The sequence below is a fragment of the Pararge aegeria genome, chromosome 6, assembly GCF_905163445.1.
Source record: "Pararge aegeria chromosome 6, ilParAegt1.1, whole genome shotgun sequence".
Taxonomy (NCBI): domain Eukaryota; kingdom Metazoa; phylum Arthropoda; class Insecta; order Lepidoptera; family Nymphalidae; genus Pararge; species Pararge aegeria.
In genome coordinates this window covers 11,479,133-11,492,049 of record NC_053185.1, presented here as the reverse complement: position 1 = coordinate 11,492,049, position 12,917 = coordinate 11,479,133, and the positions used below count along the sequence as shown (strand labels likewise).

The window sequence follows — 12,917 nt, the reverse complement described above, 5'->3', positions numbered from 1 at the left end:
TAACAGTATATTTAAACAACACAGCGTTTGTGTTTGCCGCACTCGCAGAACGCCGGAAAAACACGCCCAGCGTGTTCGGCCGCATCCTTGTAGGTACATTTATTTTAACACGCCTAGCGTGTTCGAGCCGCACACGCGTTACGTAGTTTTAAAACACAAACGTTGTGTTTTAAGCAGCCAACGTGTTAAAACATTTGGTTATAATTCCAGCATTAAAAATCCACTGTAGTGGTACGTGCAAGGCATTCCTCGACCAACTGGGCGGGTATATATTAGAAGAGCGCGGTATTGTATCCATGAAAGGCAAACGAGACCAGGTCACGTGGTGGTTACGCGGGGAAGAACCTAGTGCGGCAGCGGCGCGGGCGCGTAGACGAGCTCACGCCAAAGGCCTGCCGCCCGCTGATTCAGACCAGCGGCAGCAGGACCGCCGCGGTCAACGCAGCTCGCTGAAGACCAGGAGTTGGAAGAACCAAATGGGAGGATTGCACAGGTACGACTTAAAACCATAGTAACTTTCTGAACACTTGCAAATAGGACACAAAACAAAACTGGCAAGGCGCCTGTATCTCATATGCGAAACACGCACAATGCACACTTTACGACAATACTGACAATAGCTCTATAGTAAGCGTAGCTATATACATAAATAAGATACAGGCAGACACTAAAAAACATACATGTTCATCACACAAGCATTTTCCAGATGTGGTATTCTAAAGCAGGGTCGCTGCCCACTGTTCCAAACGGCCGTCATAAAATTTCAAAGACACTTGCAACTGACGAGGCATGAAAAACTTGAATTAATGACACTTTCAACTCGCACACGTGCTATACAAAACATGAATAGCACACTTCATAGAATCCCTGCGACTCTCTTTCACAGAAATTATGGTCGCCGGACAACATTGAATCAAAATAAATGAATTGTAAACAAAATCAATATCCCGCAGAGCTTCACAGGGTGATTAAAATATTGAGTTTACTATTTTCTTTCAAAAATCTTACTTTACCGCAAAAGCGTGTTCGAGATTACTCTTGCAGACTACAGCTTTTTCTTTCTTGTGTCTTAAAAACAGCATTATGTTAAAATTATGCTTGTCCAGCAAAGTCTACCACCGCCAAGCTTATTTCTGCCGCTAAGCAGCAGGCAATGGTTTTCCACTTACCATGTGGTGGGACATCTGCTTGACCCGTCAATTGTTACTATCAATGCCTACATATGAAGAAATAATTCTCAAACACACAAATCAATAATATTAAAATAATACTGCTTTAAGAAATAATTTCAGTACTTCTTAATCATCAATTGCTTTCTTACTTCTGTTACAGATGTTGCAGTTTAGAATCTCCAAAGAAACTTAGATTTGCCTCAGGCAATCATTTAGAATCTTTTACAGATAGCGTTTTACACCATCGTAGCGACGAATACTTAATGGAAGTAAGTTAATCCAGAATTTTTATTTTTTACAAGTAGAGCAGTTCTGTGGACCAGTATTTCTAAATTAGGCTTAATAAGTTATTATTGTTTATTTTTATAATTTATACAAATAGAGTATACGGTAAAGACCAAGGACTTAAGAGATTAAATTGAGAACCTTATTTTCTATAGAAAGATCTTAAAGTCGTGTATTTTACCTGCTTTTATTTTATTACAAACTGTCCTCGCAAAATGAAGATGTGTTTTGGATAACTTAGTCTTAGACACCAGATAGATGAGGTACATTTTACTCTGACGTTTAATGCCCTACGAGAATTTAAACTCATACTTAGGTACGTACTGATACCGATGCTATAAAAAGGCCGCTGTCCATGAACCTATATCTGCTTAACTAGTCTAAACCTAGACCTAGTTAGACTAGTCCAACGAGGCTGCAGCGCTTAATGTTTATTAACACGATTAGTGTCTCTGGAACCAGCAAAATATTGATTTTAGTAATTAAAATTTTAGTTTCTTGGACACTCTTATTACAGCTTCACAACTTACATTATGGCGTCAATCGAATGGAAACAAAAACAAAGTGAAAACCACCTGTAGAGTGACAATAATAGAGATCGGTGGTAATAATAAAGGTGAATGGTAATAACCCAGGGCAGTGGTAATAATAGAGGCCAATGATAACATTAAGAGGTCACTGGTACTAATAGAGAGCAGTAGTTATAACAGAGGTCAAAAAATAGAGGTCAGTAGTAATAATAGAGGTTAGTCATAATTATAGATATCATTGGTAGAGGCCAGTGGTAATAATAATGCCAGTGGTAATAAATGAGATCAGTGGTAATAATAGAAGTCAGTGGTAAAAACAGAGGTCAGTGATTCTAATCAATCAAAACGTTTTAACAATTGATTCGTTTGCAGGTAGTCGGTGAAGCTCAGAGGCCCGAGTTGTTGGAAGCGCCGACGCTGAGGGATCACGCCAGCGTGTCGTGCCCTATAATCGAGCAGCGTTGCGACATCCGCCTTGTAGTTAACTGCGATGATCCCGCCGGCATACCGCTGTTAGCCGATGCATAGTTTATTTTACTACACCGCGGATGTACCGAAACGAGCGGTTTAATCATTATCGAGTTATCGAACTTTTGACATACTGTTAATTAAAAAAGTAGAGGTAATGGTGTCAATTATGTTTTAGATGAATCTCTTAATTTAAACTAAATTAACAGATTCAATAGTAGTGCTGTTCTTATCACAACGCTCCATACATGGAAATGAATAACACTGTTTCTAGAAGTCAAGTTTCTAGTTTCAATGTGGTTTAGTTAAGATATTTATGTAAAACCTAAGTGGCACCAATAATAAATAATCGGACGTAGTTGAACAAAAAGTATCCGACCAACATTGAAGTATTTTGAGTCATTTATGGGCTTACAAATAAACGTGGCATAACGTCGCTGTGTTGTCTTAAACTTTATCAGACAGCACCTTTATCAGACCTTAGAAATGACAGAGCGTGGAAGCGTGTATTCAGGTTTGGCAAAATTATTGCAAAACAAAGAGCCATAAAGAAAAGTATTTCTTTTAAGGCACTGAATGTCTCAAACCTAGCTCAACGTGGTTTGGATCCAAACGTCCAATCGTTACTCAATTTGTATTTTCGAATCAAGTCACCGATGTGAAAGACAAGCTTTTTTGTCAAATAATACGGATGAGTTCGAAACGAAAAATGCAATAGTTTTCTTAGCAGATGAAATAAATAAGTTCTCAAACTTGAGGCCGGCTCAAAATGATTTACATCCACATCCACTAGTCAATACCCGTCCGGATTACGAATGTGAATATAATTTATGTGTCTATTTATGATAATATTATAATAACAAAATAACCATTAAAATATCGTTGCAGTATGCGCAATATATATAGTATAATAGGGGTACTATTATACTAGAAGACTTCGCAGGAAAAAGAAGGAATGTCAAGAAATGTTTAATTACTGATAAATGAACATATATTTTTTTAAATATTAATATTTTTTTAATCAACTAATTACCTATTCTTTGTCCAGTTATAATGTCGTTCTATTTTCTATGAATGAATAATCCGAAAAGATAGCAATAAAGTCAGTTTAAAATGACAGAAAAGTGACATTATTTTTCTCGTGGAGTCTTCACTTGTTTATAAAAAACGTTAAAGTTACCAGTAATATAGCGTAGCTATGTAAAATTTAACTGAGTAAAGCTTTGTCTAATTTAGGATAATGATTTTAACAGCTCTCGTCCCCAAAAATTCGTGTTTTATTTCAGGTGAAATTATAATACAGATAATGTCTTATTGTCTATTATTTAACTATTACTGCCAGTTGGGTAGCATGTAAAACTTATAGATGGCACTGATCTTATGAACAAAGAAATTTATTTTGTTTTGGTTTAAGTATAAATTATGGTCTGACCAAACATCATTGCCATGATACGACCGATTCCTAGTTATATGAAAAGAGTAATCGATAACCGAATAGATTCATTATCGTTTATACATGGTCTTATAATTACTGTGAGCTGTCAAAATTATAATCCTAAATAAGACAAAGCATAAATAAGAAAAAGATTCATAACGCAGTCTTAGATATGGTAATCATTCGCGTTATAGACGTTTAACAATTCAGTAGCGTTAATGTGATCTATGTCAGTATTATTAAGAGACCATGTTCAATAGAAATTATTTAATAACATTAAACTCTTATTTCACAATTGACGGTAACATCGTTTTACTTACACTTATTATTTACAAGAGCATTTCATATACATATATCGACGCTTAGCTTACAATACCGCGTAAGTCAAACTAGCATAATTTTTAGGAGATACAATAAACCGCTCTCTTGTCATTACATGAAAAAGTCATATAATGAGCCTGTGTGTAATTAAACGGTTTTCTTATATTATAATATTGATGGGTTTATTACCTAATGGAAGTGCCCGCTTCTGCGCCTGCATATATCGTAGTATGTAGCCCAACCGTTATTTCCCAAATTTAAAAGTCTCTTTATGTTATGATTTGTTCAGCCAAGAATAGTTAAAATATACGACAAAATAAATATTATTAGGAATCCCATAGGACGCTTTATTAGCCCGGGATAAAAGTCCTATGTCTCCGTCTCCAGGATTCAAGCTGCCAAACTTAACAAATGAACGTAACAAATAAACAGCACACACACTTTTACATTTATAAAATTAGTATGGATTAGATTTCTGTATAATCTCAGCAATACCAATAACTTAGCATAAATAACAAAACACAAATTTTACAGTAAAAGTCCTATTTCTATGCTGTTTCAATCAAAATTGAAATTTAATATAGGTATTATGGTAAATTTCAATGTATCAACACATTTATCTGCGAAAATACGAAAAAATAAACTTGATAAAGTACAATTTATTAATTGTTGGTCCGTTAGACTAAGTAAGCACGATATGATGAGTGTTTTTTTGTGAGTCCTGAAGGCCTTGGTGATTTCAGTTGCGCTGTATTGTTAGCTAAGCGACGTTATCGCAAAACACACGGGCGCAGGGCCTTCACACAGCGGACTCGCGGTCGAGCAAGTGCGGTGCACGGCGCAGCGACGACGAAGTGCTACGCGCGCTACCGCCGAAGATGCCGAGCAACCACGAGCGGATCGCGAACCGCGGCATCTTGGCGCCGCCCTTAGCGTCCGCGACGTTCTCCAGCGAGCGCCACTTCTTGTAGAACTCAATGTAGTCTGAGTCGGGCACTTTGCGCTTGGGGCGGTCGAGCTTGTTGCAGAGGCTCGCCTTGCGCAGCAGCGGGCTGTCTTCGTCGTTGCGCGGCGGGTCGTCGGGCGGTGACAGCGCAGTGCCGTTGAACAGCGTGGACGAGACGGTGGCGATGACCACGTCCGCGTCCAGCGAGCGCGTCGTGTTCTGGCGACGTAGGCGAGCGCGCGCACCCAGCGTGTCCAACGAGCGCGCGGGCCGCAGCGCGCAACACTCCGCATCGCCCACGCCCGCGCATTCGCCCATGCCTGCGCCCATGCACGAGCCCACGCCGCCGCCCATGCCCTCGCACGCCGTTGACGACGCAATCGAGCTCAGCGCACGTCTGATAGCAAACATTGCATTTGTTATAGTGAACCTGTTAAGGGTCCTAATTTAAATAGAATGAAGACTAGCCTAAAGCAGTCCACAGCCGGAATAAAGTCCTCTCACAACAAGACGGCATCTTTTTTCGTCGTGTTAGATTTGCAGTTATATTACATTTTTTCCCTTATAGTTTCTACGCGAAATTGTACCGGAACGCTAGATCGCTTGGTGGTACGTCTTTGTCGGTGATAACTAAGGCAGAAGCCTCCGACCATACAAACACAATACGATAAACACAATTCGACTGATATTCGATTCGACAAAACCATATAATTTAATGACACCATCATACCTTTGATCTTATTTATTGTCTACATTTTCTACTTATTTGAGACAAGGTAAAACAATCACCTGGTGTGTGTAACATGCGGGGCGCGGCGGGCCAATGGCGATGCGGGCGCGGGCAGTGAGGCACCGCTGTGAAGGCGCTGCCGGATACCGCCGCTACCGCTGCCCGAGCGGCCCTCGCTCTTCAGCTCTACCCAACCGACACCACGATTTGACGAGGTGGTATATGCATCGACATCAACTAACACTAGATACAACATCGCTTACGTCATAATCTAAATGCGTCCATACGTTTTTAAAACCGTTACTTTTTTATAGTAACAATTGACGGACCAAGCTATATATATATATATATGACGTAGCCTATAAACAGCAACACTTCACGCGGCAGCCAAAGAAAACGTCTCAAAAAGTGACACGATGTTTTTATCAAATAATGTATCAAGTCTCATGTACCAATGCTGATTGGCGGCAGAAATAAGCATGGCGGTAATTCATCCCCGGACGAGCTCTGTCATAGATAATTTACAGCTACTTGCATAAGTGTTGCGTCTCAATTTCGAAATATACGACTGTAGCAGTTTCCAAAGTGTCTTTAAATTGTGCTATTGATTTCATACTACGGTTGTGGACGCATCGATATTGTATCAGAGTATTAGTTGATTGATGGCTAGTTATATATGTTACAATATGTAGTGAAGTCATATACGCAACACTATCCAGTAAGCTAAGGATACGCCTAAAGCTATTTACCTGACTGTGAGAGGCTAATTATACTTGTCAATAATTTTATGTTTACAATTTGATTTAATTTATGCCTTTATTGATCTTTTTTTAAAGGAAATAAAAATAATAGATAGGCTAAGATAAAAGTTTTTTTTTTTTTAATTTTTTTATTCTACTACTAGTTCGCCCTTGGCTGCAATCTTACCTGGTGGTAAGTGACAATCCGGCTGACCTGTACGATGTCGCGTAGAAACCGATTAGGGGTATGCTTTTAATATAATTGTCATATTCCCTATGACATATAATATGACAATTATGTTTAACGTAACCTAATCGGTTTCTACGTGACATCGTACCGGAACGCTAAATCGCTTAGCGGCCCGACTTCGCTTCGCTTATCGGTAGGCTGGTAACTAATCCCACCAGACCAGACGAGAGAAAATTCGGAAATAATAAATTCCCAAATTGCCCCTGCCAGGAATCGAACCGCGGACCTCTAACTTAAAACAACAGCGCTCACCGCTGCGCCAGGGAAGACTATAGAATATAAAAAGGGGCAACCCTTAGCAATCTCTGCCAGGCAACAGGACCTACTTGTGACGTAGGATACCTTAGTAATTATCCCAACCGAATCTGAAACTGCACTCCACATTGTAACAGACAAGAAGTTACTCAAACGCACACAAAACATGCAAATAATTCATGTTAGTATGTTCAGTCTACATGTCATGCTAAAAATTACTTTTGATTATTCACATAGAAAAAAGAGATACGTTATCGTCATATCATCAAACAAAATATTTGCGAAGAGCGTACGTAATGCATCACTGATTTGCTGCAAGGATCTTTTATAACAAAAATCATAGTGATTTTTGGTATTCTAATAAAAAAATTTTTTTTTTTTTTTTTTTTTCTGAAATTGTGTGTGAAAATATTTTTTTTTCAAATGGAACCCCTGCAGGGCTACCACAAGCAGGAGACAAAAATTATATCCTCTGACAAGGGATATGATGAACGTGCCCACGTGCTAAATCACTGGAACATGGAATAGGAGAAGTTTATCCCCGTTTATTAATACACATATGTTATATGGATATTATTTCCACTTGTGCTCTGAGAGTTGATATAGCTGTGGGAGAAGATAAATTTTTATCCTTTCCCCGGGGAGATAATTGTCTCCTGCCCATTCTAGCCGTGCTGTAGTGAGGTCTTCTATGGATACAAAAAATATAAGTGATAAAGCATCGGAGTTACGCAGTGTTTTGTCACACTTTAACAGAGTGTTTTTTTTTTATTCCTCAACAAGTTGGCCCTTGACTGCAATCTCACCTACTAGTAAGTAACGGAGCGGCCTAAGATGGTAGCGGGCTAACCTGTACGAGTTATCAGTTTTTACACGACATCGTACCGGAACGTTTTGTAAGGCCTTATTTTGAGTTAGCTTTTCAACTAATGTAATGTAAGATAGCCAGAAATAAATGCAATTTTTCAGTCATACAAAATTTAACGCAACAAAACTGTATAATATCATTATGTCATTTGGAGATAGACCTTTGTTGCAACAAATGAGCGATACATATAAAAAAGATTAATAATCCAATGTAACTTTTGTGTATGTGTGTAAGCAATAAAATTGTTGAAATAAATGTATACATAAATTCTGTCGCCTCATTTCGATTTTACATTTATTTTTTTATTTAACTATATCTTGTATTCTTGAAAGTATATGTTTGTATTCGGAACATAACTGTGGTCAAAGACAAAATAGTAAAAGTACAAATAGTAGCTGCGAAGCTAAAGTTAAAGCCAAGCTTAGCGTGTGTTCTAAGATAACAAAAAAGGTTGTCTAACTCAACAACCTTAAATAGATAGACTAGCATTCACTTTCGTTCAAAGCCAGACTTATACTAATTTAATGCTTAACTTAGCCATAGTACACAGTCACTGTTCGAATTGTTAATTATATATTTTCGTTGACCGCAGTATAGTATCTTATAAATTCCTTCTATAAGTATATAAAAATAAAAAAACAATGTTTGATTTGTTTAATTAGGCATGCTAAAGCCATAAAATGCGTTGCAAATTTCAAAGTAACGCTTGAAAACAGCACAAATAATATTCCATAGTACAAACAGCATACCTGAGATTGATGGATGTCTGGAATCAGTCAATCTGGGACTTCGTCGCGGCCGACAGAATAGTGGCCGCTCCTCTCCCTCTACCGGCCTTTTTTGTATCGCTTTCTCAGTCGCACCAACCAGCCAATATGTTTGAAGCTAAAAAATATTGTTTTCTGTATCAACATCAGCCTTATATGCATTATTACTATTACTCCAATTATTACTATTATTACTTCAATTATTACTATATGCTTCTTCTCATAGATTCGTAAGAGTTTTACGTTAGGAAGTTGCTCCAATGATGGTTAGCGGGGCTAGGTAACGTATTGTATGTTGTTAAGTAGTGTTTAATACCAAGTTCTATTGAAAATGATTGGCAACAGCTTAACATGCTCTCCGAGGCACGGAGGAATGGTAAACTAACCTAACACAAACCTCCAAAGGCAGTCGTTAAATTTGGTAATATTGCCAACTACTTACTCTCTGTTCTGTGTAGAGTTACATAGTATTTTGTAATTTAAAAAAAAACGGCGAAGGGTATCTTAGAAAAAACATCAAACGTTAGTAACGTTAAGTTGGCATTCTGTTGAGCAACTTAATTAAGTTTTTCTAGGGAGCTTAGAGTGTGTGTCCTTACACACACTCAGGAATCGTATAATATCTCGAACATACCTCGTAATATATAACATACCACTACAGCACACTATACTATTATAATTACATGTATAATGTTTAATATTAGCTTTGATACATTTGTGTCAGTTATAGTTATCAATAAATAATATAGTTCCAACTAGTAAGCGTACTAAAAACAGAAAAAAAAAAAAACAATACCTGGCCCTTTCCCTTGATCGGAATGGTGCCTCGGGGTTCAACGACGTATCCGCCCAGCTTATCCAACGCCTGTTTACAACTAGGCGAAATATGGATCCGCAGTGGTTCCCCGTTGGATTCCATTCGTGACGCGGTGTTCACGGTATCGCCGAACAGACAGTAACGCGGCATCGTGAGACCTACCACTCCCGCGACCACCGCCCCTGTGTATGAAATTACAGGTTCATTATGTCAGAGTCCGGCTTAATTACAAGAGTCAATCCAGTCCCACTCAACACTCAACACCCTAGGGTGCCTACTCGGAAACGTGTTTATGCGAGTCCCTATACAAACTGCACGGCTAGCATTGGCAGGGGACATTTTTGGCCCAGGGGAAAGGACAAAATTTTATCATCTCCCACAGCTTTATCAACTCTCCGAGCATTGGGGGCACGTGTGAAACTAATATCCAAATAATAAACGGGGGTAAACTTCTATTCTCTGTTATTTTTATCCCTTGTCAGGGGATTTACGTTTTATCTCCTGCCTATACTAGCCTTGATGGAGACCGTCAATTAGTATACTAATTTTCTACCCATTTTTTCCCTGAACACAAGTTTCCAAGTGTACACCTAGAGTGTATTTTAAAAGGTGGATGAACGGAATGACAAAACTAATAAAATTAAGAAAACGCACAAAGGAAGAAACATTTTTTACAATTTGCAGAAATTAAATTATTCTTTCAGCTCCCATTCGACCTATAGCCGTTTATGTCTACAAATGGACGTCCACTGCTATTATTATGTATTTTGTAGGGAGTTCCAAATACCACGGTCTTTGTGCCGCTTGGGTCCAGCGAATGCCTGCGACTCGCTTGCTGTCATCCGTCCACGTCGTCTACCAACGACGCAATTACCGATGGGAAAGCTCAATTCCAGCACATCCTAACGTCGATCGGTTCTCCGAGGAATGTGCCCCGCCCAATGCCACTTAAACTTCGCGGCTCTTTGAACTATATCGATAACTCTGGTTCTTCTACGCATCTCCTCATTCCTGATTTGATGACGTAGAGATTCTCTAAACACAGAACTCTCCATCGCCCGCCGAGTGACCTTGGGACCCATACTTAGCGACCACGTTTCAGAGCCCTAATAATCACTAGGCCAGACCGAAGACTTTGGTCTTAAAGAATTGAGGTAATTTGGACGAGAAGATGTCTTTTTCGAAATTGGACCTAATTTACTGGATTGTGAGTCCTAGGTATTTTAAGCGCATTTTTTTGTGGTATGCAAAACACCGCATTAATTATTTATTATAGAATTTCTTTAAAAAAATCTGCTGTATTTCAATAAACTTTTTACAAACAAATACACACTTATACAGACAACAGCATAAGCGTTGCTCATTACGTTGTAGATGAACTAAAATAAGTGTACCTGTGTGAATTCCTATCCTTAGTTTCAGTATCTCATTAGGCCTGTGAGATATTTTGTGACTCTTGACAGCGTTTAGCAGTTCCAGCGCCATCGACGCTATTTCGCCAACGTGCCTGTCGTTGTTCCTTATTGGTAGGCCGGATACCTTAAATATGAAAAATACAATAAATTACTAGAATAATTTAAAAAACTTAAGTGTATTATGCACTAAATGTAAGTTTTGAAGTAAGTTAACGGTAAAAAGTGGTGATAGCCAATAACGTTTTTAAATTGAGCCACTTAAAATTTCACTGGCTTTAACGATGAAGAAAAACGTCGTAAAGTAACCTGCATGCCTGAGAGTTCTCCATAATGTTCTCGAGGGGGGTGAATCCTACCAATCCGAAGTTGGCCAGGCCTTTTGCAGGGCTTTGGCAGGTTGGTTTGGTTGACTACGGCCATAAACCTTCTAATTCAGCGGGAAGACCCGAGCCCAGTAGTGGGCCGAAAATGGGCTGATGAAGATGATAAAACAGTCGCTATTTATTACATACAATTTAATCATTCCGACATCAAAAGGTACGAGACTCGTGGTTTAATTTGCAGGCCGGGTCTGTTGTGAAACGGGGGTTCAACTGCTGCCCGTTCTATATGCATTTTATTTGAAATAATCAGTCAGAAAGGAGTTTCTCGATAAAAGTGATGTGTATGATAGGTGAGGAATGTGTGTTCAACTCGTTAGTAATTACTGGCACATTAATATTGATAGGTTTTTTATACATACCGTAAAGCTCACATTCTAATGCTTTACTTTCAGTACCAAACTGACCTGTCCTGCCAAAAACTCATAATAAAAAGACTCCATACAAAAGCAGAATAACGTAATTCCGACATAATGATTATTAAAAACAAATTATTCATTATCAAAGAATAAGTATCGACATACAGAAGGTAATGGGATGATATGATGATCAATGTTACACAAAAGTTCTACGAAGCCGACTAGGCCCAGCAATCACGCCAAATCAATTAAAGACGTCGAACAACTGTACCTCTTTATACTTAATACGTACCACCATGTATGCATCACCGATAGTCTCTACTTTGTACACGTCATAGCCCCTTATTATCCTATCGAAGACAGTGTACAGATCGTTAAGAAAGTTGACCACTTGCAACGGCGTGCTTTCCGCGGACATAGCCGTGAAGCCAACAATATCGCTGAAGTAGATCGTTACAGAGTCGAACGATTCCGGCTCCACACCCTCCCCGGTCGTCAACCTTCGAGCAACTGACCTAGAACAATAATCTGCCTGTATACACTTGATCCGTTAAGGTGGACCCCAAAATTGAGGGTAACGTGGTACGTTCTTTAGTTTTAATTTGAAAAGGCTAGACTCAGAGGTATCTTCGCACCATTTGCGCCACCTTTCCAAACTCAAACGGAGCGAGGATTCCTCCTAGCGCTTTTGTCCTCAAAACAACTTTATTCGTACAAAAAGTAAGAAGCGACTGACTGACTGAAAAAAAATCATATTCACTCTGTAGAAAGTATAATTTCATTACCTTTTTTCATTCACATAATGCATTCTTATTTCATTCACATAAAAATCATTTTAATATTCATTTTAAGTGTGACATAATAAAATATAAAACAGTAAATATTCTTGGGCGTATTTCAAAACTAACGTATATATACAATAAGGAAGACTTTTGTTATAATTCAATAACTTCATTTTACAAATAACAGTGAACAAATACTTCAAAATCTCATGCTACAAATAAAAACTGATTGCTAGATATTATTTCAAAGTTTTTTTTTTACAATTACAATTCTACAATAAAATACTGTATCCTTTTGAGATAACTAAATACTACATGAGAAGCAAAGATTACTTTCGATTTTATCTTATAATAAAATTGCATATTATACATATAAATGAATAATTTAAATAGAAAA

General features: G+C 38.3%; 2 protein-coding genes across 11 annotated transcripts in view; one reads left to right on the top strand and one right to left on the bottom strand.

The window, feature by feature from the left end:
* The window catches only part of LOC120624295 (guanylate cyclase 32E-like), a 45,552-nt gene extending 41,365 nt beyond the window's left edge, over positions 1-4,187 (top strand). The window contains 3 exon segments of the mRNA XM_039890756.1: positions 211-493; positions 1,333-1,441; positions 2,360-4,187. Of these exon segments, the coding sequence (XP_039746690.1) occupies positions 211-493; positions 1,333-1,441; positions 2,360-2,515 (548 nt within the window). The 3' untranslated portion in view covers positions 2,516-4,187.
* The window catches only part of LOC120624231 (receptor-type guanylate cyclase Gyc76C-like), a 35,329-nt gene continuing 26,554 nt past the window's right edge, over positions 4,143-12,917 (bottom strand). For 8 of the 10 annotated variants that reach the window (XM_039890658.1, XM_039890656.1, XM_039890657.1 and 5 more), the window contains 6 exons: positions 12,031-12,253; positions 10,979-11,123; positions 9,564-9,766; positions 8,750-8,885; positions 5,947-6,073; positions 5,011-5,554 (listed from right to left, as the gene is read on the bottom strand). In XM_039890658.1, coding sequence (XP_039746592.1) covers positions 5,011-5,554; positions 5,947-6,073; positions 8,750-8,885; positions 9,564-9,766; positions 10,979-11,123; positions 12,031-12,253 — 1,378 coding nt within the window. Of the gene's footprint in view, positions 5,555-5,946; positions 6,074-8,749; positions 8,886-9,563; positions 9,767-10,978; positions 11,124-12,030; positions 12,254-12,917 lie in introns of all 10 variants that reach the window. The other 2 variants (XM_039890659.1, XM_039890666.1) reach the window with 2 other exon arrangements.